Source organism: Asterias rubens, chromosome 11, assembly GCF_902459465.1.
Source record: "Asterias rubens chromosome 11, eAstRub1.3, whole genome shotgun sequence".
Lineage (NCBI taxonomy): Eukaryota > Metazoa > Echinodermata > Asteroidea > Forcipulatida > Asteriidae > Asterias > Asterias rubens.
This window is the reverse complement of record NC_047072.1, coordinates 14,944,914-14,972,358: the sequence shown is the minus strand read 5'-3', so window position 1 is coordinate 14,972,358 and position 27,445 is coordinate 14,944,914. Positions and strand designations below refer to the sequence as shown.

The window sequence follows — 27,445 nt, the reverse complement described above, 5'->3', positions numbered from 1 at the left end:
CCAGCTTTCCTTTGTTGGCATCTGATGGCATTTCTTTGTCTGCTTATATGGACAACGTTGGATAATTGTCCACATTCTGTGTTTAGTTTCACTTTGAGAGCAATTATTGCAAAATCACTTTTTTGACTTTTGAATGTTTTTGCACTCATTGTTAGTAGTTGTAGCTTCAGCTGCGGAATAGTCTAGATAGATTACCCATACATAAACTTCAACAGTTAATTAAACAAACAAATTAAACTACCCCAAAAATGAGTGAGTGTGACTTGCACACACACAAAAAACTATTTTTTTATTTTAAAGTGGGTTGTTTTTCATATTGCCCACTGTTTCTAGTTACCTTTAAACATCAATATTATCTTGAAAGCTATGGGGGTAATGGATTTTTTTTTAATTTTTTTTTTTATTTGGTGTACTTATGTCTAATGCTTTCTTTTTTAGAGATAATCAAATGGACATTTGTTGTTGCACATTTCAAATTACCAAGTAAGTCGAGTCCAATACTTCAACTAAACTCTTTCAACATTTTTTATTGGTGTTTCCTCCAAATGTTCTTGCAAAGTTAAAACGTAAATCTAAATAGACATAAGGAAGGAATAATAATCAATTGAGATCCATGATAAGAACCTTTTTATTAGGAGAGGAAGGGGGTCAACAGAACATTGGTGGACAAATTTCGGGCAAGAAATTAAGTTTCCATGGCCTAAGGGTGTTTCATGTTCATTTCTGTGATGTTGAGAAATTTGGTTAATTGGTTCAAGAAACATTGTTTATGGGAAATTTAATGATTGTTTGGTTGAGGTCATGACTCTTGCAACTGTGCAATGTGATATCATGTGGTGATTATCTTGTTTAACTACATTGGTTTAGTGCACAAACCGTCCGTAGAGAGCAATTATTAATTACTAAAAACTGACAGTTTTTTTTTTACAGACCAACAGTACACCATGGAGGTAGAAAGCTCTTGTAAATGTTCACCTTCTAAACTAAAAGGGAAAACTGTGACAATCAGCAAACACTACAAAATGCTCAAATTAGACAGTAATTGTTTTAAATTGTTTATTTCTTATATCCAAGCAAACAGACAAACCAACACTCAAAAGACTGTTTGACAGTCATAATTATAAACAGGCCCAACATTCTCTTTCTGCATCAAACCTTTCACACAAATACTATATTGGAGGGACATTTATACATAAAGGAAGCTCTCTCATCTTTGGCAAAAGACACATAAGACTAACCAAAAACAAAAACTATCTGAATATAAAGACCAACTTTTACACTAGCACTGTACTTCTCTCATATGTTGAACTCTCTTCATCAAATTAAAGGGTGTGTTCACCATTGATTATTACCCATAGGACAATTTTCAAACTATTATTTCAAAATCGCATTGGATAAAAGATGGTAATAGTACCAAACTTCCTGACAAGTTGATCTTCCTGACAGTGACAGGTCATTCTCACAAAATCATGAAACCTACAAAGCTGTAATGATTCACCAACTGATGATCCCTTTCAGCAAAAAGCAAAAGGAAAACAAGAAAATGTGTAACCATTTTTTGGAAGAGAGCAAGCTATATTCAGGAGACTGCTCAGTAAGATAGTTTGTTTTAGGCCTATTGGAATATTTATGATAACTGCAGTTAGCGTTGTTTGAATGCATTAGATTCCAGAAGATGACTAGTTGGTTAAAATTGAGACAACTTTGCCAAGAGCAATACTGGCCCATGTTTTAGAAAGTTAGATAACTACAACGTATATACATGTACAACTTAAGACTTACTTCTCTTAGTTTAAAGTCTTGTGTCTGAAATTAACTGGTTTATGTACACACGCTAAATATTAATTAAAATATTTCTATCATAATAATTAAACATTTGATGAACATAATTTTAGGTAATGAGGCTTGAGGGAGTGTTTTTTCATAATATAACATCAAGTAAGAATGCCCACAAAGGCGTATTATTGATACCACATGATATTTTCTTAAAGTTTCAACAATTCTAACAAATGTTAATGCTCACCACTTAACGCGTGGAGAGTTTTATACTATCGCCTGATTGCTTTGTTGATTTTATAAATAACAGCACTTTCAAGAACATACTAAAATGACATTCATCCAAGAAAAAGGCATTGATTTGCATTGCATTGCAATTCTAGAGAAGTTTTCAGTTTCCCTTTAAATAGACTATACATTTTACATAGTTAGTTCCAAGATTATTCAACTACCAAGTTTCAGGCCAAGGAAAGCTAAACTCCACTCATACCTATTTTTCAAGTCCAATCCTTTATAGCTTTTCGCAGTGGTCAGAAAAATCAGTTCTGTGTTTGTACACAAAATGTCAAAGTTATTTTCTACTTAACATTTTGCCAGACGGAATCAGTAGTTTATAATATTTTGTGAAATGTTACTTTCCACTGAACTGATAATTCCACACTTTTAGGACTATGTTAACACACAACTCAATAATTCTCAAAGCTCCTTTCAAGATTACCGAAGATGAAAAAACTTCACTCTGGATTACAAAGAAATAACAGCTCAAACATTTATTTAAAAAACAATGTAATGGAATAACACAAAACACTAAACAGTTTAAGAATAGCTAATTAAACTTAAATTATGTAACAACGTGTGCATTCAATATTATCCTTTAGTTCTCTTTCCTCAAAACCTTTGACATCACAAACTCCACTCTCACACTGCTTATTATTAATATAAATATGCGGACGTAATTACGATATCTTGGTTAAGTAAAAAAAATTACATTTGTCTTGCATTTGCATTCTTTTTAAATCAATATTTCATTTCTGAATCATGTATCCATTAAATAACCGTTTATATGTACAACTGCTGTACAATACAAGGCAACAAGTTCCAAAAACACTTTTCTTAAATCTATTCCTACCTCTTATTTAGTTTCTCAGAAACTTGGGTATTTATACAGGAGTATGCCACACTTTGCATCCAAACTTATAACTTTGTTTTTTTTTAATTAACAAATGATATTCTGTTTCAGTTTAATTGAAAAGTCAAGATTACTTGTTTCTGGCAAAATCACAAATTACATCAAGCTTTTTCGGTAAAACAAATTGAACGAATCATTAGTAGACTTGCAAGATGTCAAGATAAATTATCATTGCTATCATTTGACATTATTTGAAACAAGTTACATAATTTTGAAAACATTTGATATTTTGAGTTATTTATGTTATTTGCTATGCATACACATCAGCCTTAAATGATAATTTTCCATCGTGATCCTTTTATAACTTGCCTTGTAGCAGTTACAATTGGATTTAAAAAATAGTTGTATTTTTAAATTAAGTAAACATATACAGCACTCCCTCAGAGAGTAAAACAATTACATACAGGTATTGTACATTCATAACAGTGACATTAAATATGGCACATTAACTTCTTTGCAATCTCTTGAATGTATTTGTTCCAAATGTCACTTTTTGTGTTAAATCACCAACTTCTCCCCAACAGACACATCAACAAATTTTCTCATATTTTGTTGTAGATTTTATTGAAATGGAACCAGAAAGAGCACATCAGGGCCAAATTTCTTAATATCAATGTTTGTATTTGGTTTTATTGGTAAGTTTATTTAGACTTTTTGGCACGGTTCAAATAGAATGTGAAACCAGCATAAGAATCAGTATTAGGGCGGGGCTTCAGCATGCTATAATAAATACAACATAAATAAACATCAAATTTTTACTTTAGAAGGATGGCAGAAATTGGCCCCAAGATAGCATTTTAACAAATAGATCAACAACAGCAACAACAACAACGCGCAGTACTGTTGGAAAATGACTGATTACTGTAACAAAAAGTGACAAATGTTTGAGCAAAATATTTAAGAGAGACTGAGACGTAGCAAGAAACCTTCTGAGAAGTGACAGGCACGATGGGTGAATTATTGTGTATTTACATACAAGTTATCCATTTTGAATGCACTCTCCAATGTCTGTCATATCTTGAAAAAAGACAAGTCATCCTCACCAACCTTTTAAGCCAAGGGAAAAATTAAGGGACTACTCTACTCATTTTGAAAGTCACTTAGTGGTCGCTTTGAATTCTTCGGAATGTCTTCTTAAAATTCCATACAAAATGATGTTTCCATTAAATATTAATAAATAGTGTATATATTATTTTTGCTCTACTGCCTGATTCTAATCTACATCTACTTTGTGCAGCTTATGCTTAACTACATTTTACAGCTGTACTTTTGTTAATTACAGTAACAAAATCATGGGCAAGGCATGTAAAAACTACTTATTATGTCCACTACATGTTATGTGTTGAGATATTATAATATATACCCCAAAAACCTTATCCAATTTCTAGAATCTCTCTTTTGATTCTCTTTGAAAGTCCACTTCCATAAACATAGAACATAGGGATAAACCACACATAATCCATTAAAATTGCCCAATCCCGGACCCTGCCTCGCTTGATGCGAATCTAACAATAAAGCCATAATAACTAAGTAGCAATCCTTTTTTTAGAAATTGAAAAAAACCCTGGGATGTTCACTGTTGTGACATTCCTTCTAGGTTAGCAAAAGAAAACTGACACCAAACTTTTACACTAGGATTATTTTGGACCATGCCTACAGCCTTCTGGAATGTTCCCAACTTTCATTTCATGTTTCATATGTTCAGATAACATGTTGTTTGCTTGCTGTTACCTGCTCAATTTTCATCACAACTCATAAGCAAATCTATTACAAACAAAAATGAGATTGACACTTGTTTTGTTTTTGATGTGTTAAGTACCATTTTAACACAGGCTACTTCAATTATATATTTGATTTGTTCATATTAATTATTATTATGCTTGCATAAAAACTGTATAAATAGATGTTACCAATAACTAAATATGCTATTTGGCTGGTAACACTAGTTGTTCCTCAATAGGGTCTCCAAACATCTTCTTTTCTGTCCTCATCTCCTTGAAGAGGCATACTGGATGCTACTTGAGCATGGTGAAGTGCCATTGGGATGGCCATTGCAGTTGGTGTATCAAGTGCATTGATACTACTAGGGGCACCAATGGAGCTGTGATGCATGGACATTGTGGTGAGATTAGGAGTCCGTGTGGGGTCATAGGTCATGAGGGTGGACATTTCTTGTGTTACAGGGTGATGAGCTATCGTTTGGGAAGGCATATCTCTTGGTTTGATGTCTTCCTTGGGTTTTGTCTCAGATCTGGTGGTGCAAGGTGGGAGCACATGTGGGGTGCTTTCAAAGAAGTTCTGTTGCTGGTGCGATGTGGGCGAGGTCATATACAGATGGGGGTATAACTGGTAGGGTGGGGAACTGGGTAAATATGGTGGGGATGTCAGTGTGACTGGGGTAGAGGGAGCACCTCCAAATATATCAGGAAAAGCACTGGGTGTCATGGGAAGAAAACGTGATGTGTCAATACTTGGTGAAAGCACCGACATTGAAGAGGATGAGGGAAAATTCAACCCTGATGTAACATTGGGATAAATAAATCTTGGATCAGTTGCCCTGGGGTTAGGGAACCGTGGATCTGGTGCTGACAGAATGTGTGTCAGAGAGTTGTCAGTCGCTGTTACCGTCGTCAACTGTGTCAGTTGAGACATACTTTCAGTGACGTCCATCTTGATACTGTTGAGATCTGCGGCTGTTGTTCGGACCGGGTTGGCAGTCGTTGCTTGGGGCTGAGGATTGAAGAACTCTGTTGTTTGGTAGGAGTATGGCCATGAAGTCGTTGATTGGCGATTGATCATCGGCGGCGGCTGCTGTTGGTTCTCTTCTGTAACAATAAAAGTGTAAAATTGACGCATTATTAAACAATTTGTCTTGTTATCTTTTGTAAAATTTTACTTCAGCCAAACAAAGGCCTAAGCTCTGTCAAATGTTGAACATCTTATGCAATGTCATGGAGCTGTTGCAACACATTTTAATACACTCTGAAAAACAGCCAAGACACTCTGTCTCCTGTTACACCTGTAAACATAACACAACACCCAGAGAAACCGAAACAGTTGACACCAAAAAGCAGAATGAGGTCAAAGCCATTGCCATTTCATTGTGAACCCTGACCTTTTTACCATTGTGCCAAAAAACTCTGAACAACAATCACAACAGCGCCCTTTACAATTTCCCTAATAAGGTGCTGAATCAACTGTAACAAAGAAGACTTGACAAGTTTGTTGACTTTAAAAAAAACTTTACTACACTAGCTGTAAGTTGTTTGTCAGAATATTACATTCCACATAAGTGACTAAAGCTTACAAAGTGTATTAAAGTAAAGAATGCTTTTCTTCAATATTTGTAATTTTGCATACAATGCTTAACTACAAGTAAATAAAAGTTATATTCCCCTTTGTCAACTTTGATCTGTCCTCTCTAAGAATTTTGAAAACTCTTCTGGCCCAGGCAGCTGAAATCACAATAAGTGCAAGACTTTTTGGCATAAAGTAGTGGTAACGTTATTGTCCTATTCAAAGGAAAACATTATGGTTCATAAACAAACACAAGCTTTTCTTAGGTATGACTTTCCCCTTCAATGTTTGAGTAATTTTTTAGCCCACCATACACTAGTGTTCAATTGCAATAAATGATAGCCTTATAATTTCAAAAATATTAAGTAATTATGGTCAATTGGCAATTATATATTGGCTAGATGTTTTCTCCACCATGCACAAAGTTTAGAGGTTTAGTTATGACAAATATCACCAACAAGACCTTGAGAGAACTCCGACTGAAATTATGATATGAATATCATCAGTATGGTACACTGATCATAGCGCGTGTATACATCTGACACCAGACGTTCAATCAGTGAGTCACATAAGCATGATTGGACAGTAGCCAACTATTGCAACATCCTCCATTTACTGAACAATAGCCCATTGTTCAGACAATTCTAGAAAAAAGGAAAGGATTTGCCATCAAATTTGAAGCTAAACTGACATGGCACATGATGTAATTTGAAAAAAAGATATTTATTGAAATTATTAAATTGTACATAAAATATTGGATTATGAGAATTGTTTGGTCTGTACTTGCATTACAAGTACTCTATACAAAATGCAAGCTAGCTTTGAGAGTGATTATTCATGTGGGTTTAAGACAAATAATTTCCAAACACTTAGTTTTGACCTGCGAACCCCTCCCTCTTTTAAATTAAAATTTGATTAATTTGAAAACAACTACTTAAAAACATGTTGGACTTTTTTTGAAATTCTGTTGTTTCTTCATTCATTTGTTTTAAGGAAATGAAAGTAATGCATACACGTCATGCATTTTCTTCACACCCTTGAATTATTAGGTATAAATACAATTTTGATCGTTTCTATTTCAGTACAAAGTTTTATAAGTAACATAACAATCAATCCAACAGAATCATGGTAAAAAACATGTTTTTTTTTATAAATTAAATGAATATCTTGATTAATATAGTGAGGGGATTGTAATTTTTGTAAATAGTTGCAAGCTTAGTCTGTTGTTGTGGGCTTTACCTTGACCTCCGCATCCCCTTTGGAATTTTAGTGGCCTAAGGGGTAGTGTCAACACCAGTAATGTACATGTACTTTAGAAAAGCAGACAATGTAAAGAGAACCACCCCAAACACACCAACTATCTTTGTGTATGGTTCAAAGGGAGGACCTCATTGTTCTAATTGAGTGATCCACTGTCAAAACCCAAATCTCTCTTGTGAATTGGACCCTTCCCTAAAACGTAACCAATTGGGTAAACATATCACACACACCCACCATGGACATACAATGTCATCAGCATCTTACAACACAACACAACAGACTTTAAATATGACATCAAGCAGACAGTATTCTTCTTTAAACTTCTGGCCCTTTGCCCCCACCTGAGCATTTTTAATATTTTGATGCAAGAAGATTGTTTTATCCCGAAGTTAATTTTGTTAAAAATGTTTTGACTTTGCTTTTGTGATGCCAAAAAAAAAAAATCAAGTAACAAACCATAAGGGTTGTAACACAAACAATAATCCTTTGTTCAACCTGAAACTAAATCAAATTCAAATCTTTGAAACAACAACTATAACTATTGGCAAAATAACATCTTTGGTAATATTCACAATTTGACATCAATTAGGTTTTGTTTTTTAATTCAGGTTATTCTTTTTAAAGTCCTTCTCTAATATTAAAAACAAATTTTTGAAAGGTTTTATATTTAGTTTTAAATGAGGTCAGATTATAGAGTGCAAACTGGATAATCAATGCTAACATCTGGCCTAGATTTAGGGTTTCATCCTGTCCTCATACTAACTTCTTTGTTTTTGGGCATACATAAATTTCATATTGCCGTGGCATTGTCCATGTACATTGTCAGCTGTTTTCATAGCAGTAACGACAACTGGTCAACACAAGACAATTGGTCATTAATATTCTATGGTCATTTCCAGGGTCAGGAGTTCAGCAGATTCTCTAGCTAATGGCCTGAATTGGGTCATCTAGAGTTGACCTGACCTTGAATGTGCTAGAGGAGCCTCTAGCCTACTCTTTATTTAATAAAGGTTCGACCTGCCAATTATAAAACTGCTTCAGGCCAGAGTTATTTTTCTTATTATAATACACAGGAAACTGGAGAATAGGAAAGAACTCCCTAGAGAAAGGGAAATTAATTTAGTGTAACAAGATTTCCATATCTGGAAACAATACGGACTTGAAAGCATGTGAGGACAGAATAGTAATTAGTCAAGGGGAGACCACATTGTCATAAAAAGCAGCTAGTTATTCAGCAGAGTAGAGGGGGGGGAGGGTGAATATAAAGTAGACATTTTGTCTTGCCTTATTTCCCTTAACACGATGAACACTTTTCCTTTTGAAAGCGAGTTGATTAATTTAATCCAAGCTAAACTGTCAGTGAGCTCCAAGCATAACTGTATTCCCTTAAATTAATCGCTGTGTATTTCCACTTCAGTTAGTATACCATTTTTAAGTATAATACTATTAGGCTATTGAAGGAAAAACTCAATATTTAAAATTGGTTTATGTGGAAAAAAAGTCACACAAGGGAATTTTTTCCCGAAAACAAAGTTGACTGCACTTTTTATGTGCTTGAACCATCAGTGAACCATCACTCAGTGAATCATCCGTGAATCTATTTTTGAAAAACATAGTTTGACTGTCGTCAATATTTTTTTTTAGAACATTTCCTCAAATTATTTACAAAGTTTGATAAACAGGAAAACACATCAGAAAGCTAGACATAAATAGGTCATAAACCTCATCACCCCACTTCAGATCCTGCTTCTTTCATTGCCCAAAAGTCTTTATTAATTAATTCAAATCTCTCTTTTAGTTGTTTGTTGTTCTTTTCTTTTAAAAAGGTGAATGACGCACATTTGCATTTTGCTCATGGTTGAACACAATGTTCATGTAATAGAGGATGTTTTTTCCCCAGCAAGTTGTCATTAACAAATTCATTTCCTAGAGAGATTGCCTCATGTAATTTTCTGACTGTAGCTGTTGTAGAATCCTGGTGGCTTGTATAAACTACAGAGGAAACCACAAAACTACCAGAAGCAATAAATAGTGTCTACAAAACAACTGTTTTTCTGGAGAGATAATGAAACCTCAAATCAGCAATCATTTTAGTAGTTATCCATTTGCAATATCATGATGTGTCAGCTTAGAAAGCCCAACAATTCAATAAAGTCAAGTCAAGGATACAAGTATACACCCTTGCCTAATTAACTCCCTGACTGATGTCACAATCATTCCCATATACATGTAATCATCTTTCAGATTTTGCAATCAGGAAAAAAGGTTTGTTCTAGGAATAGTTGTGTGTTGGCAACAATTTGACTCTGATAGTTCAGGAAGGCAACAGCACACGTATGTTGTACAGGAAAAGTCAAATAGGATATCCTACGTCCTTGTTTACAAGAACTATCAAGGCCTGCACACTGAGGATAAATCATTGTTGTTCCAGTTTGTACCTAGCATTAGCCATGGTAACCAAATTTATTTGTGAATAAATTAAAGATGAGGATGATGAAACAGTATGAACAATTTATTTTCAATGTTAATTATTCAAAAAGAAGCTTAGGCTTGAGTGGTTAAAATTATTTTTTTCATTGAAAAGAAGAGGCAGCCATCTTGGTTTTTAAACCCACAAATCTGTTGAGTTGGAGGGTCCTAAAGCTACTCTAATGCATAAATAAATAAAAAACAGGCTATTTTTCACGTGACTTTGGCTTGCAAGTTGCTGATGAATTACATTGTATAAGTGCAGCTCTCTAAAAATCTCATGAATACCAGCAATTACAAATTCAAAACAAAAATAAATAATCACACTTTAATTACACCCAGTGTCAGAGTTGGTGGTATGAAAGTTAAACCACACTTTCAAAATGTTAACTTGAACCCGAGACACTAATACTGGGGAACAAGTATAAATACAAACGCCTATGTAAAAGAAATCATCAGGGAAAAAAGGGTATTTGAAGGATTTTTAAATTGGTGAAGCACTCATTTCGTTTAGCTGTAAACTTTAAAAGTAGTTTAACAAACCTTTTAAAACAGAAGAGTTGAAGTGTTGAGGTTGGGAAATTTAAAGTCTACAAAAGAGATTGGAAAAAAATCAGTTTCAATAGCCAAGAATAAGGTGTTTCACTTCCTAAGTTATTAATAACCTCCTTTCTCAGTAAGACAAAAAACCCAGATTACTTTAGCACGTACCTTGTGTAACCAAGTAGTTATTGGTGGTGTTGAGGACTTGAGGGCGGATACTACGGGTTGGGCATTGCTGCATTGGTTGCACTTTAGCTGGAGAGAACCCTTGAAGCTCACCGATACGATTAGGGAAGGGCAGGCTAGGGTTGTGGATTGGCTGGGGCATACGAGGTTCCTCTAGCTTGGGTCTGTGTCCTGTAGATTGGTAGAGAGGGGGGAAAGAGACAAAATAATACAAGATTAAGTGTTGGTGGTAGCAAACTGCTGTCCAGTCAAACAAAAAAAGACCAGTGGTGAATCTAAGCTTTAGCAGGATCTTTAAAAACAAATTTCAAATTATTAACATTATTACAATGGCATGATGGTTTTTTATTTTATGTAAAACAGTTTCTAGCGTCAGGTATGTCTGTCCAATTTATCCCCCAAATTCAGATACTATAATACTAGGCAATAATATTTTAATCAATACTAATATATCACATTCACTTTCACAAGTATGTTCAGCCTTGTACTTGATTTCTTTGAATTGGTGTTTGGCATGTCTTTATTCCTTTATGATAAGAGCAAACAAAACATTTCCGTATTATTAGTGGATGTTTAAAAAGCACATCATTCAACAAAATTGTGTGCTATTCGACTGTCTGACTAGATAAGACTTTTTCTAAAGTACCTCTGGTTGGATGCTACCTTGAGGGCACTGTTTGGTTTCATTGATTGTGTTGAAATAAAATCCCCATCAATTCCAAGAAACTCAACCCCCAACCCATCCACTTAAATTTGATTACTGATTGTATCACAACCAATTTATCTTTTGTCACAATCTCAACCCAATGTCAGAGACTTTAATCCTGATTGCTTAACAGCCATTGCTTGTCCAAGGAATAGATTACTACTTTGGGGATTATTATAATTGTTCAGTCCACAACCACAACTTCCTGTTGTATACAGGTATTTATCATTACCATAAAGGTAAAGTCACTGAAGTGTTGTCTTGAAATACCTTGATTACATCATGTGTGGTTTAAAGGCACATTCCAATTGCAAACATTGTACTCATTGAATAGTTTAGAGACTTACTCACTGTTCTGGTAGCAATGTATATTGAGCTATGTTTAGAAAAAAATAGTTAACCACAGTACCAACAAAGGCAATCTTTGTTAGTACTGTATATTGTATTCGTTTACAAAAGATGTAGGTTCAAAAAAAGTTTGGATATTTGTGAAACAAACTTCTCGTGTAAAGTGTGACGAGCACTATCCATTGATCAGTTCAGTCCTCCGCTCTTTTTGGGTCAATGTACCTGGCTACTGGATTTTCTTGGAAGATGGTTAATAATTAATTGCTGTTTCTTTGACCTCTTTATTAGCATTTCAACTGGAAACTCAAGACACTGCAGTTTATATACGCCTCTTTTAAATGATATAGATAGTCATATGTGTGTACCATGGTCTTTACTTGTCTTTTACCATCACATATCCGTGCAACTGGAATAAATTATCTAAAATTCTTTCAAAATTTTGTCTTCCTCCTTGCCTCCACCCTTCCTTTGCACTTCCTTTTCTTCAAACTGTTAATTGTAAATTAATTTGTTTTTCCTTTTCCAATTCCTTTCTTTCTTATTTAATAATTTTACTGTCACGTCAGTCCAACTCCAAACCTTGGTGATTTTGTGATTCACAAGGAAATACACTCGCAATATATAACTAAAATAATTTCTTAAAAGTACATTATGTTAAAGCACAGACCCTTAAACAAGATCCACATGTAGGTGGCCAAGTTCCTATGTCATTGATCACTTCTCAGAAATCCTGGCCACAAAAGGAGGTCACACTATGCAAATGAGTAACCCAACCCACACAATACCTGTCATCCCATTGGCCAAACAATACTGATCCCTTGTTTTGATTGGCCATAATGTTTACCTAGGATGTCAAGCAAAAGATGATTGGTCAGAGGTGATCTAATTTGTCATCCGATTGGACAATGAAGTTGTTCATTGATATAACAAGGCAAAGGGCATTACATAAATTGACCAGGAATGAACCTTTAATTTATTTGTACACTTGTTAGTAGCAAGATAATGGGTATGAGTCACAGGAAGTAACAGCGGTAGTTTATTCTCTTATATTTATACAGAAGTCCATTTTCCAAGATGTCTTGTTACGGGCAGATAAAATTGCCTTTTCGCTTGTACTTTTTCCCTCCAAATTTTCTATCAATTTGACCTTGGCAGAAAATTTGTTTGTGTAGTATTTGAAATGTGGAAAATTAATCAAAAGAGAATCATAGAGGAACCAAGTTGTTCTACTTTAGGAAAAATGAACTTTGAGAAGAATATTTAGAAAAAATCTTCCTGACAATAGCTATTTCATTAAACACTTGATTCTAATGATGAGATCACACAGTTATTGTGAGAATCAAAGGATAATGTTTTACGTATACAACTCAAGCAGAATCTTTAAAAAAGTGACTCCAAAAATAAAAGCAGTCAAAATCAGAGAGAGGCTAGAACTCAGGGTTGACAAACTTTCTCTACACACCCACTAGGTGTGTACTGTGAACTTATGTGGATTGAAAGTTGCACCAGTTGTGGAGTACAGGCCTGTATGCTTTTCAGAAGGGCAAGGGCACCAATGCATTTTCTTTTTGGTTGTACTGTAGAGTATTCTGAGCTAGATGCTGTATTCTGATTAGTTAAGAGCCACTCAAGCCACTCCTCTCTATTTTGATTGAGCGTGTGATTAAAAGGTGTATAATCAATGTCATAAAAATATCAATGTGCGGCCTTTAACCTTGCTTGTCAAGCTAAACCTGTATAATAAGGTCTAACTCATTACTACTGCAATGAGGCTAAAACATTCCCACAATGCTACTGCTGAACAAAGTATTATTAGTGTTTGACTTTAATCTACTTGAATGATAATTGTTTATTAACACTTCATATCAACCGGATGCATTAACAATGCCTGCCTAATGGTTAAAGTGCTTTTATAGCTTTAAGGTCCATATCTTAGTTCTACCATCAATGCTACAATGCTGTTTTGTTTGAACAAATGAAACAAATATTTATGACAGGACTTGTGTTTGTCTAGCAGGTACAACTGGCACTTTTAGAATCAAAACTGGTATATGAACCTTTGGATATAAGGTTCACATTGTGTACACAGCCTTAAAGGGGGAACATTAATGTGAGTAACATTCACACACCATAGAGCAAGGACCATGCACACACTGAGTCACAGACCTTGTGTTTAGTATCATCAGTCTATGCACTGTGTTATAAACGGCATCAGGCTAGTGTATATTTAAACATCTTGTTACTGAAAATAAAACCCTTGACTAACCACTAGCTTCTGTTTGTGTGAATCATGATTTGTCATGTAGAGAGAACTATGCCAGTTACTATAGGATAAATCAATGCTTAATGATGACAACATGAGTATCTTAGATGGTTCTATGGTGTATGATCACTTCTTAGAAGATAGCTGTTGGAAGATGACTCAAGGGTCAATGCAAGAGGAGCATATGCCCCCTTCACTGATCAGCACATAACTATAGTCACAGTAAATGTAATTAATAACAAGAACTCAAGAATATGAGAGGGCACAGTTTCAAAAGCTATCCAAATTATTTGTATAATTACTAATGAATTCTAAATGTTTTCATAACAATTACTGATAATTAGATGACTATTACTAATAACATTTTAAGGTTGATGGATCAAATTGCAGGGCAGCCTAATATGTTGCAATCCACACCAGGTGATAAAGATGTTAAATATTCACCACAAAATGAATCACCAAGAAAATGGCGGGAAAAGCGGCCAGTCACCTTTTTGTCCAATAGAAGACACTTTGTCCTTCAGTAATACTTGTGGTTTATGTGGGAAGGTTCTTATACACTGGGACTCTTTTGCTTCGGTAATGTAAAAAGATGGTGCCATGAATGGACATATAACTTTATTTCAGCATATTTCTTTCAAACATCTGATGTTTTAGAAATTCTTGATGTTTTTTACAACTTGTGAACTTGATTCAACCAAAACAATTTTGGAGTCAAATGCCCTTATTATAATAGTATATTCAATCGATGAACACACAGAGTTTATATTGACGTGGATTGTATAACACACATACAGTTTTATATACTTCGTAAAAGAAAATCTTAGTTCTGTGTGTGTGATCTACAAAAGACTAAATAATGTATTAATTGTGTCACAAGGTTTGCTTCAAAGTTCATACAGTTCCTCCCTTGAAACTTGAGCAATCTTGCTGAAATGATTACCGAAGCTGTCAGAAATCAATATGGAAATCCCTTACGCCTGCAAAGATTTGCCCAGGATTTCCTTCTTTGTCTTGGGACATACTGGGTTTGAGCAGTGAAGAGAATTCAGTTATGCCTGGGGTCCATTTTTAGCTAATGAATGAAAGTGAAAGTTTGAATAACTGAAGGAGGGGGGGGGGGCACCAAGCTGTCTGTAATAGTAACTGCATGTTTTTTTTTTTTTGTTTTTTTTTCTTGTGTAGCGGTTTTTACTTCTTGCAATCACTAGTATATAAACTAAAAGCTGGGCACAAAAGCTTGTGGTTTCCTCTCCGGTATTTACATACTTCAAATGATTTACCAAACAGTACCACCAGTTGATTACCACTCCAGTTTAGTGTCCGATGTGACTGTGTGTATTTGACAAATATGGGGTTTTTTTTTCTCAAAGATTGCGCAAACTGAACATCAAATGTGTAATGGTCTAGAATGTAATGGTTTGCTGCATTGGAAGATTCTTCAGAGTGTCTGTTTGGATCATTTCTTTGTTTACAATAGTCTGTCTCCATCTTTCAAGAATGGACCACTAAAAACTATTAAAGCAAAACATGACTTTGAAAGTGACTGAAATTATACAACTACTTAAGTATGTATAACACTTACTTCTTGGTTCCCGAGGTCCATCAACAGTTACTTTTATTGCACGATTGTAGGTGGCAATCTGGGGTGGGCTGGTTCCAATAATAATGGACAACGTCAAACTTTTCCCTGTTAAATAACAACAAAAATAAGAATAAATATCTTGTAATTGTACTGTACATAAAATGCAGCACAGCACTTCAAATAAATTGAAACTTAAGTTTTAAAGCTTTTGAAAAATCATGCTGTTGTTGTTTGTGTGAAAACTAGCCATTTAGGAGGTGTTAAATAGTTCAAATGATAAGAAACATTAAAAATTCGTAAATTACTTTCATTCATCCTTAAAGCCATTGGACCCTTTTGGTAAACAGTATTGTCCAAGGCCCACACGTCGTGTATCACAACTTCTATATCAAATAACAAACTTGTGAAAATTTAGGCTCAATCGGTCATCGGAGTCGGGAGATAATAACAGGAAAACCCACCCTTGTATCCGCGCGTTTCGCCGTGTCATGACATGTGTTTAAAATAAATCCGTAATTCTCGCTATCGAGAATTGATATTGTTTTACTGTTTTCTCAAAAAGTAAAGCATTTCATTGAATAATATTTCAAGAGAAGTCTTTCACCACTACCTTCTATAAGCCCTGTAAGTTATTTGTAAATCTGTGAACTTTTTTTATTTTATGTGTACCGAATGGGTCCAATGTCTTTTAAAATGTTCTGCATTAAAACCTGTCTTGTTTATGCTGTTTGATAGACTGTCTTGCTGTGGGTGGGGTGCAAGAATACATTCCAAACAAGTTTGTGGTTGGACTCCAATGATCTCAGGATCACTCAGTTAGTCTGAGGGTCGCTCAATGTACAGTAAAAGGTTTAGCTATATGGGGAGGGGGTCTTGGATCAATAAACTGTTGAAATAAATACATAATGTTAAGTCCCCTAAAATATATTTAGTATCCAGTTTATGTAATTTCTTGTCATTTTCTTAACGTTTTTTTCCCCCAGACACTTCACAATTTTTGTATTTTTTGTTGTTTCGGCAATGTTGGACTGTTCTGAGAAGATTAAGAGATCCTTGTATTCAAATCTGGCTGTTGAATGAAAAGCTGCATCACAAATTAATATTTTAACATCTCAGTTTTGCTTTGCAAACATTTACCAAAAATAGGTAAATAGCTGAAGTTTATGAGCTTTGCATTCCCAACCCCCATATTTGACTCTATTTTCAGATCCATTATGCAGCTAACCTTGCACTTCCGCCCCCAAGAAAGAGACTTTCAACCGCAATGCAGTGCAGCCTCTGCAACAAGCCCCAGGGGTGAGATAGCCCTATTGGTGTTCAATAAAGTAAGAAAATTCTAGGCATATTTTGGTTATTTTTCTCCGAATCTAGGCTCAGCTTGTGACCCGCATTTTTCGGTAGGACCAATAATAGTGGAGCTTTCTTGTGGCTCGAGAGTAGGTTAAGGACTACAGGGGTAGAATGGCAGGCGGGTTTGTGCCTTTTTGCAGAGACTTGCAATGAGCTTTTCAGAAGAAAAACAATCCTTTTAGTTCTGTACTTTAATCAAATATTCTAACAAGGTAAAGGGGGATGAAAAATTGTCTAAAGGCTTGTTTTGTGAGTTTATTATAAAAAGATTGATATTATTATAATTCTCACACAAAAGCTGTTGTATGTAGTGTCTCGTTGTATCATCCTCAAAAAAAAGGGATAAATAAAAATTGAAGGAATGGGAACTACATTGAAGCCCATGACCTTCCAATTAGAATACCTAGTTAATAAGAGTAAAGGGGGATCCCCTCCTAAATCCCACTCATAATCACAAGTTTATAATTCCCCATTTACTATTGGCTTACTTTGTGGTTTGCAACATGTTTAGTTCCTTGTCTGCTTCCGAGTAAAATCGCAAGAAAGAAAATTCCGGATCAGGATATCGAGAGCAGTACAATATCAAGGGATTTTTTTATTTTTGTGAATCTAGTGTTTTACGGCCTGCTAATATTAAGGGTAGTTATAGAATTATAATTTGTTTTCTTTTTTTTCCTAATAAAAAACAGTTAAATGCAAAGAATGTGTGGTTATTTAATCACATCTGCAAGCCTTTCTCTTGCACAAGCTAGTGATTAAACACAATTATTTGTAGAATGATGTTTTAAGTTGGAACATTTTGAGAATGATAACTCTTCAAACTGAACAAGTAGACAGAGTCAGATCAGTTGTTCACTTAGAAACAAATTAAAAATTGAATTCATCAAAGTTGTTAGGGTTATGTTTGTCATTTATGGCGAGTTTTTGGGAGCTAGGATAGGTCTTGAGGTGTGTCTTAACCCCTGGCTTTTAAACTCCCTTCACAAACATTAAACCTTGGTGTTATATCATTTTTTAAAAGTGTAGAAAATAGTGTACAGAATGTCCATATATTTTAAACAAATTTACAAGTTTTTAGGAAGGAGAGTTTACTTTTAATTGAAAAACAAAGACACTGTCTTCAAATTTGAACTAGGCTACAAAATCTTATGGGTTTACTCTATAGTAAAATTGTATGCAGTCCATTTAATTATTGCTGTCCTTAGATGTTCCAGTAACACTTGATTAGCCAAGTTCTTCATAGTTGTGGTTGGTGTGGTCAACCCGCTGGCCACAGTGTTGTCCAAATACATAAGGTCAATAGAGCTGGTCAGATGTCAAGTTCACATGGTAACAAGCCTTATGTACACGATGTTGCGGGTGTTAATTGGTCAGATGGTCTTGAGGTCAATTATTGAATTACAAAGCTACACTAAGTCTAAGCAAAGTCTGTTTCTCCCCCACCCCCCCCCCCCAACATTAAAACACTCACAAAATAAACAAAGAAATAAATGAGTTTAAAAACTGAAGTTAAAAAAATATCACAAGAAGATGAATGTGAAATTGTGAAATTGTACCTAAAGTAAATATACAAATAAAACCAACCAAAATCTGTACTACAAAAATGTTTTTAAAAAACCCATAACAAAACAATAGTTACCCAGACCCCACCCCAAAAAGGGGCAATAATGAAAGAATATGCAAACAAAACAGAAAAGGTATCTCAACACATTAACTATGCTTCAAATTGACATGGGCAGCTTTAAATAACCTGCGTATTGCTGCAATCACAGATTCTTTGTGATAACCTGAACGGAATCAACTTGTGATATTTACAAACAGATAAAGGTAAGAGAGGGAAATACAGGATCGCAAGCAAACTTGGCCATCTACCAAAATGAAAATAATATTATGAGGGAAGCTTGTTTATTGATCCATTTATGAAATCCCTTATGATTTTATTGGTCAGTGAAAACAAAACTGCTCTACGTCCCCAATAGAATAATTATTCACAGGTGAGTTCGAGTGATTTTACCCATTACAAACTATTTTTTTTTCTTTGAGTGGTTTTACTGACACCCATCTTTCAGATTTGAGAATACCGTTTTCTAAACCCAAGTTGCAGGGATCTAATACCTCTTAATGTTTGCTTTAGATTGTCCTTTTAGAGGCATTGTTTGTAAACAAACACTGCCCACAAAGGACTTCAAACTTTTAAGCAACAAGTTGTGATTATTTCTAATGAGGCAGACTGTTTGAATAATGACCTACTCTTGGTACCCTGATAAATACTTTGCCAAGTCCAAAGGTTGTGTTGACTTCTAGCAAGGCTAAGCTATATGGCAACTTGCCATAGGCTTAAGAATCTCACTTATCAGCAGGCTTGTGGTAAGTTACAGGAAGATGTTTGGAAATAAAACATACCAACAGATATCAACAAAAACAATGATTTTTAGGTCATTTTGTACAGATATAATAAGCAAGAATATGAAAATACATTAGTGGTGGTGTTTTATTGCATCGCATTCAGTCTGCAGACAGGCAGACTGTGGAAAGCAGCTGAATATTATTTGGCAAACACAAAAGAGTTTTGAAAGGGGTGGAAACTATTTTTCCAAGTTCATTCAAAAATTGGAACAGGTGTGTTAATTTGTGTCAGTACAAAAAAAAACCAATTCAAATTATCCACGTACTGTTTTTGCTTCTATGAAAAGAAGCCAACATTTTAGTAGGAATAAACCTAGTTCATAAAAACCTCACAATACTGTCACGTTCTGTATTGAATACAAATTAACAGAGCATGTCCCCCTTTACAACTACAACATTATAAAGCTGCTATTAATTTAACAACATCCTGGGTGGAGGTCTTTGGTTTGTGTAAATGAGAAAGATCCTGGGTGTTGGTAGACAGGTTTCTTAGAAAATTTGTGGGAGTGGAAACCTGAAATGGAGTCTAGACAAAATTACAGTGTATACCAAGCCATGAAAAGCACCAAATTATGCGCAGGAAGAAGGTACAGAAGAAGTAGTAATAAATACCTCAATAGTGTTTGTATTTGAGTTTTTATGAGAAACATAACCCAAAAGAACCAGCGTTCACGCTCAATGGTAGGTCAGTTTATAGATGATGTGAAATAAAAATGGCTGTTACAAAACCGGCTGATGGGGGGACGGGAGTATGTAAAATGTCTGCTTAAAAGAGTACTCGTTTTACTTGAGGGTGACGATCAAAAGTATTATTATAACAAATAAACAATCAGGCCCAGTTCAAGGTTGAAACAGTTCCAATTAAGAACGTGTGAAAACACACGCCCGTGACAACACACCACGGCACCAAAGGGAGTAACCTGACAAAGGAGCGGCCGGCCCCATCGGGGTGTCACCAATGTTCGCCTTCATCGACCCGGACCTTCGTACCAAGGATAACCGTAAGTGTACCAATCTTACAGCTATTTGTAAATGGGTTTCCTCAGTCAGACTTTGTTTTTTTGTTTTCTTCTTAAAGCAATCTTTCAATGTTATCATTGTTAAGATAAAACTGTAAGATGAATGCGTTGAATGCGAGCGGGTCGCTGGCGAGGACCTTGGCCTAGGTGACAGACGGTTTGATCGGCCAATATGAGGGGCTTGCGAGAGCCAGTGACCGCACGTACCGCACGGCCTACCTACAACAGTTTTCATATAGCTTTCACCTGCCGGATTTACTTTGTTCTTGTAACAAAAGTCACAAGTTGTAAGAATAAAATTGACTGATAGGGATTGTGTTATGGTAATCACGCTGTTTCGGGGATTAATTTTGAGCAAGGAGCTAATATTAATTGACCGCAACACATTTTGGGTTTTTGACTTAATGAAGTCGGCACGCGAGCGCACGATTTGTGTTTAAGTTGACCAAAACATCTACATGTACCAACAAAAGAACACTTCGACTACAAAACCAGATTGTGTATAATGCAACCCTTCAAGAAGTTGTGTATAATGCAACCCTTCAAGAAGTTGTGTATAATGCAACCCTTCAAGAAGTTGATCAAAAGCACTCCGAGTTCGTACATTTTTTTCCGTCCCGAACCTACACACAAAATTTATTTTATCAGAAATTATTGGTACACTGTAAACCCAAAAATATACATAACACTCGAGACCAAAACTGCATCACGTAATCGTGATAATGAAACTGCTTTTATCTCAATCCAACAACGCAACTTTCAAACTAAAAATAGCAACCTTAGCCGTGCCATGGTCATACCTTATCCAAAGGAAGGACTCATGAGTCGTGAGGACGAGTGTCGTGGGGGGATTGCGACAGGACCACCCGGCAAGATGGTTCCAAGTCTCACCCCACAGCTCGCAGAATTAAGCACTTTCATTTCAAAATATTACGCATTGCCTGAAACTTTCAAGATAAATAGACTCTTTTGTTTTTCTGGTGTATATCGCGCACTTTCATTTAGACTTTTTCCTTCACATATGACAACTTTCTGATCTCCCTTTCGCGTCCCATTTCGTAGAACTCGGAATTGAAGAAAACTAAAATAAAAAGGAGACCGTGATACACCGACAAATTCCTACTGAGTGAAACAAGATATATTAGAGGGATTTTCCAGTGTGTACCTTTCCTTTGAATAATAATAATTCAAACTCAGTCTGTGTTGTTTTATTCCTTGTTTCATTTTAGCTCTCGAGTTCAAAAATATTTTGCAAATTAAAAGACGCTGCACGGAGTTGCTCAAATTATTGCAACTTAAAGCAATCGCACAACATCGGTAAACAGTATTTTCAAAAGGCCCACACTTCTTGTTTCACAATTTATTTATAAAATGACAAACCTGTGAAAATTTAGGCACAATCACTCATCGGAGTCGGGAGAAAACAAACGTGAAAACCCACCCTTGTTTCCGCACGTTTCGCCGTGTCATGGCATGTGTTTAAAATAAATCCGTTATATTCTCGATATCGAGATTCGATAATTGTTTTAATGTATTCTCAAAAAAGTAAAGCATTTCTTTGAATAATATTCAAAGGGAAGTCTTTCACCATTACCTTCTGTTAACACTGTAAGTTATTTGTAAATCTGTGAACTTTTAATTTTTGTTCTGTTCAGAAAGTGTCTAATGGCTTGAAACTAAAACGCTCGTTTTTTACAAACATTCGTTTCTTTGTGCCCCGCTGATCGAAGTTTTAAAACATTTTGTGCGTGAAAAAAAACCTACAGCCAACAGATCAAAGGGGTTGCAAATAGTATTAAAATCCCTAACAAAGGCAATTTTCTGGAAAACGTACTCAGGTAAGACCTTGAGTCAAGGACAGGGTACCTACGTGCAAACGAAATCCGCTTTTTATCCAACCTGTATTGTCGTCTTCATAAAATTCAATGGCTCAGCGTGTTACTAACTCATTCCCAAGGTCTACTGGCCTCTTTTTCTGCTTACAATTGTTTTGTCTGTAAACTTTTTAAAGAATGCCTTCTTTAGTGATTTTAAACACCCACAAACTTTTTAGAAAAGCTTTTGGATAATACATTAAAAAAGTCTGGAACATACAACAGTTACTGATAAAAGTGAGTTTTAAACCATGGATGTAGGATTGTGAAACCTCTATGGTGAAACTAGTGATTATTTAGTCATATACATCAGCTTGTGTTATTAACTTGAGTAGTATTTTTTGTTTTTGATAAAGAGTTAAAAGTAAACCATTAAGTAGTAAATTTTGCATGTGGTTTACACATTGCGTGGGCGAAACTATATAGGACTTGACTTCCATCCGACTCGTAGTCGCGTGTTATTTTATCAATATTGGTCTCAACAGCAAACCCAAGCCCATTCGTCCTACGCTTTTAGCGAGCTGTTTGTAGTACTCCGGTGTGTAGTTCGCAGAACCAGCTGTGCGCCAATTTTTATGAATGAATCACGTAGTCGTCATGAATGAAATCATGAATGAAATCATGAATGAAAATCACTCGAACAAAACGGAGAAATGACAAATCGCATATCAACGCTATCCCTGTCCAATATGCACATATCAAAGTGAATTGTCATAACGCCGTATAGAATAATCAACACAAAGCTGATGATTTCGAAATAAACAGATAAACAAATTTTAGTTTTTAGCTGCTTGTGAGATCGTGACATTTTGTCGGGGTCGGTAAGCTGGGTCGTTACTACCGATGCAGACACATAATATTGGTACCGTCTCTTCGCAACAGTGGCACGCACCAGCAACTTCCGCTGTATACACCGACCGGAACTACACGCAACCCGCCATGAACGGTCGCTCACACAGCGCTTCTACTATTCCAAGAAATCCTGCTATAATGCGGATGACATTGCCGCGAGTGGGCGACACAGTTCAGGGGGACGCACCTTCGTTGACACACATACCGATAGGGAGGCCAGTGAAACGACTGTTTTCAGATTTATATCTGTAAGCGTGTAAAAAACAAAATTTATAATCAGCGTTTGTTGACCTTTTCATTCATCAAAAGTAGGAATTTAAACAATATTTCAGTAGATGAAAGATTGATCTTTTCATTTGTCTTATTTTTTGTCCCAATGGGTATGGTTTATGAGATGAATTATTTCAAGAAAATCCCGCTTAATCAGCGCTGACTTACCGACGCGTCAACTCTTGGGCGCGGCCATCTTGATTTCTGGTCCGAATGCCAACTCGCGTTTTAGGCTAGATCTCGCGAGATTTAGGGGGGTTTGCATAGATGATGTCATCATTTTGTAGAAGAAAGCAAGCTCTTTCGTTTGATGTGTGACATGCCAACTTTCGCGAATGTGGTGACTCCTTAACAAGACTGTTTGCAAGAGGCCAAAAAAGGTACAGTTTTCTACCATGTTTTTTACTTAAAAAACTCCAATATACACACATCAGGAGTCGATGAAACTTATATGAAACTATGTTTTTCTGAACACTTATACATTCACCAATAAAGGATACATTTTTTTATTTTTTTTAACGAAGGCGCAAAATGGGCGCATGGGCGATTTTAATGGGGAGGTCTAAAGGCCGGTTTATAGTCGGTCGCGCGATGGTCGCGCGACGGAAATCTTGCGCGCAATCCTAAGACTGAGGCCTAAAAACCGTGTCTTTTTATGATCGCGCGTCCAAATTTCCGACGCCCGACCATCGCGCGACCGACTATAACTCGGCCTTAATGGCAAACGCCAAAAACATCGTTGCAGTTGTGAGTGGAATTTTATTCAGGCTTTGTTGACAACAGTCAACACAGTGCATGTGTTGTAAGGCCTATACTTTTTGTTTACATTGTTTATACCACAATTTCTTTACCATTTAATGACATTGTTGATGATAAACATTTAAATTTAATTCAATAATAAATAAAACAAACTTAAATTTTTCTTATTTATAATTTGTTTTATTTATTTTCTCTAGACTAGAAGAGGATGAATTTGCTTCCCATCTATGGTTTATGATGAACTTTTTCAAGGGCCCTGACAAATCAAGTACAATTAATAATTACCTTTTTTGTACAATTAATATGCAGATATACAGATATTTCGGAGTCAGATATATCAGATGAGGAGCAAGACTCCATGTGGCTAGCATATATTGACGAAAATAAAGGCTGGTACAATGTAAGCACACATTCTTGTTTAACAAAATTGTTAAAATAACAATTTTGTTAATAGGTCCCTGGATATCCATCTTGGTTCAACATCAAATATGACGAAGATGAGCAGCTGTACACATACCAATTAATGGAAGATTACAGAAAAGGAGACCTCCAAATTATTTTTTAAGGTAATTTAGTTCATGTATGATGAATTTGAAGTTATTTTTGTTATGGCCACCCAACATACAATTTTGTGATTTTGGATTTGCGTCAGTAAAATCTTACAGACAGAAAACGCCTATTTTTGAACTTTAAATTACCATAACTTCTCTATACTTTCAGCTATGAAGCTGATTTATACACCATTGCATTTCTCTTTAAATTCTCTTTTCAATGGTACTAAACTTGTGGGGTTCCTTTAAAAAAAAACATGAAAAGTGCCGGCCTCCCTACTTACAGACAGAAAACGCCTATTTTTGAACTTTAAATTACCATAACTTCTCTATACTTTCAGCTATGAAGCTGATTTTTACACCATTGCATTTCTCTTTAAATTCTCTTTTCAATGGTACTAAACTTGTGGGGTTCCTTTAAAAAAAAACATGAAAAGTTCCGGCCTCCCTACTTACAGACAGAAAACGCCTATTTTTGAACTTTAAATTACCATAACTTCTCTATACTTTCAGCTATGAAGCTGATTTTTACACCATTGAATTTCTCTTTAAATTCTCTTTACAATGGTACCAAACTTGTGGGGTTCGTAAAAAAAAACATGAAAAGTGCCGGCCTCCCTAGTATAGACTATTCAGATCATCACACAACAGGGTAAAATACTTCTCCATTGGTGCCAATTGTTTTGTGTTTTATTTGGAATGTGGGTGATTTCTTATCGTGGAAATCCTTTCAAGTAAATCATGGTATGGCGCCGTTGTAGCTTTCACAAGCCACGAATCTCATTCCGATGAATCACGGGTTCACTAAAAGCTGATTCACTGTTTCAACATAAAAGATTAGAGCTTACATTATTACAGTGCAAATACTTTTGTTAAATTACTAAGTATGATGGTTGGTACTCCATGATAATTGAGTACGAAGTAAGTGCACATTTTGTTTATCAGTTTGATCACAAATATTTAATTTCAAATCTGTAGGGGTCCAGGACATTCCATCAATTACTTAAGATACACTTGGAAACCCTACATTCATTCGCACCTATTTGGATCAATACAAAATCCTTAAGTGTGCGCACGTGTTCCATTGTTAAATTTACACCTGCTCTACAAAATTAACCACGTGGATGGTTGGTCACAAGACCGCGGAATGAAACCGCGCTCAGAAATTCCAAACAAACCGCTTAGTTCTCATAATTAAGAGTTTGGTGTACTCTTTTGATAAAATATGTAAATATTACTTAAATTAGTTTTTGTTTTAAACTTTTTGTTAAATATTTGTTTTGTTCAAACTTACCTCTACCGGATCGTCCAACGAAGCGGAGATCGTTGAAACGAGCCACATTATTCTTCATGACTGCTGTGGCATTACGAAGCTCGGCACAGTGGTTCTCATCGTTGCCGGCCGCTATGGTAACAACTGTCCCATCCTTAATTTCTCCAAGAGACACAACTTTGAAAGCCACCGGTAAACTCTTGTTACACCGCCAGTGCGATGGCAGCACCGAACACACGAAATTGGGGCTCTCCGTTCTCACCAGCTCACCGGGGAAATCGGCTAAGGCATCGGCAAGAGATCTTTCTCCGTTTGGGCCCTTCAAGACCGGCTTTCTCCCACCACCGGCCGGGTCGGCCATTTTGTGGGGGTGATAATAATGGTTATTACGATGGTTGTCCTTGCTGATCAGTGGACCACTCAGCGGCGAGAGATGCCGATCCTCTTGCGTGATATGCATTTGGTACAGTTGGTTTTTTGACACGTTGTGGATATGGGCTGAAAAGAATGACAAAAAAATTAGTGGCGACCGCTCAGCGGAAGCTCACTATACGCCAGACTGGTAGAATTGATATTCAAACCACACCTCACATGAAACCACATGAAACAACCCGCTCAGAATACCCAATGAGAACTGGTGATCCACTAGTATAATGCACTTGCGGTGAAAATGGTAGCAACTCGAAAGTTTTTCAAGGCGATGTTGAGTTTACAAACACCAAGTTGGACTTTGATGTCGGGGAGCAAAATATCACACTTATATAAGAAGATTGAGAAAAAATCAGTCAGACACCAGTGATCGTTTCCAGTGAAATGAAGACATCAGTATACTGCGTCATGAGAAAAAGGATTCGTTCGGCGTGTATACTATGAAGCAGTTTACACTACGCATTTCACGGGATGTGTGGTATGAGTCACGTACAGCTAATGTGAATGAACTCTGTTGTGTATTGTCCATTGACTGATTGGAGGCACGGGGAGGAGACAAGCTCCTATCCGCTGCCGATCAAGCCATAATACCCGCCCATTATGAATAATGCAGTGATCACTTCAACGCCAGCTTCCGGTTAAAATTTATGAATGACTGAGGCATGCGTGTCCTCGAACAGGGTGTAGGCCGTACAGTATTGTTGTATACCGTAAATACTGTACATTACGTTGTATATAACATACTGTACTGTATAAACACACGTGTACGTGCCGTTTCCCTAGTTTGATCGTTCAGGGCTTGATCAGACAAAGTCCCAATATTAAAGTCGATCTATTCGTTTCCAATAAACAAAAGTGATAGTACCAATACCCACTGAGAAAATTTGTGATCTGAAATACAGTCACTTCTCCACCCACCTTGAGTTCTACACCGCCTTCTCCAACCCAACCCACCCCTCATTTGTTTGTATAAAAATAACAATTAGTAGAATGAAATGAAATAGATAAGTAAATAAATAAAACAAAGAAATTCATAGAAA

The 27,445-nt window shown here is 35.9% G+C and overlaps 2 protein-coding genes across 2 annotated transcripts in view; one reads left to right on the top strand and one right to left on the bottom strand.

Annotated features, from left to right (window-relative positions):
• Window positions 1–17,860, top strand: part of LOC117296286 (arginyl-tRNA--protein transferase 1-like) — a 32,427-nt gene extending 14,567 nt beyond the window's left edge. The window contains exon 11 of the mRNA XM_033779134.1: window positions 16,830–17,860. The gene's annotated coding sequence lies outside the window, so the exon portion shown is untranslated. The remainder of the gene's footprint in view (window positions 1–16,829) is intronic.
• Window positions 1,043–27,375, bottom strand: LOC117296285 (runt-related transcription factor 1-like). Its single transcript, XM_033779131.1, has 5 exons — window positions 26,770–27,375; window positions 25,998–26,474; window positions 15,623–15,727; window positions 10,703–10,891; window positions 1,043–5,790 (listed from the first exon to the last, which is right to left on the bottom strand). Exons 1-5 carry the CDS (start codon window positions 26,813–26,815, stop codon window positions 4,919–4,921), a joined length of 1,689 nt encoding a protein of 562 aa, XP_033635022.1. The 5' UTR covers window positions 26,816–27,375; the 3' UTR covers window positions 1,043–4,918.
• Window positions 27,376–27,445: the final 70 nt, after the last annotated feature.

What these genes read in the sequence shown, in the direction of transcription:
- LOC117296285 (XM_033779131.1), bottom strand. Translation starts at nt 26,815, where the DNA reads ATGACGCAGTATACTGATGTCTTCATTTCACTGGAAACGATCACTG. An exon ending in CGTTGGACGATCCGGTAGAG is followed by an intron (nt 15,728 to 25,997) that starts GTAAGTTTGAAC and finishes GTTATTTAACAG; the next exon opens with GGAAAAGTTTGACGTTGTCC. An exon ending in TGGACCTCGGGAACCAAGAA is followed by an intron (nt 10,892 to 15,622) that starts GTAAGTGTTATA and finishes ACCAATCTACAG; the next exon opens with GACACAGACCCAAGCTAGAG.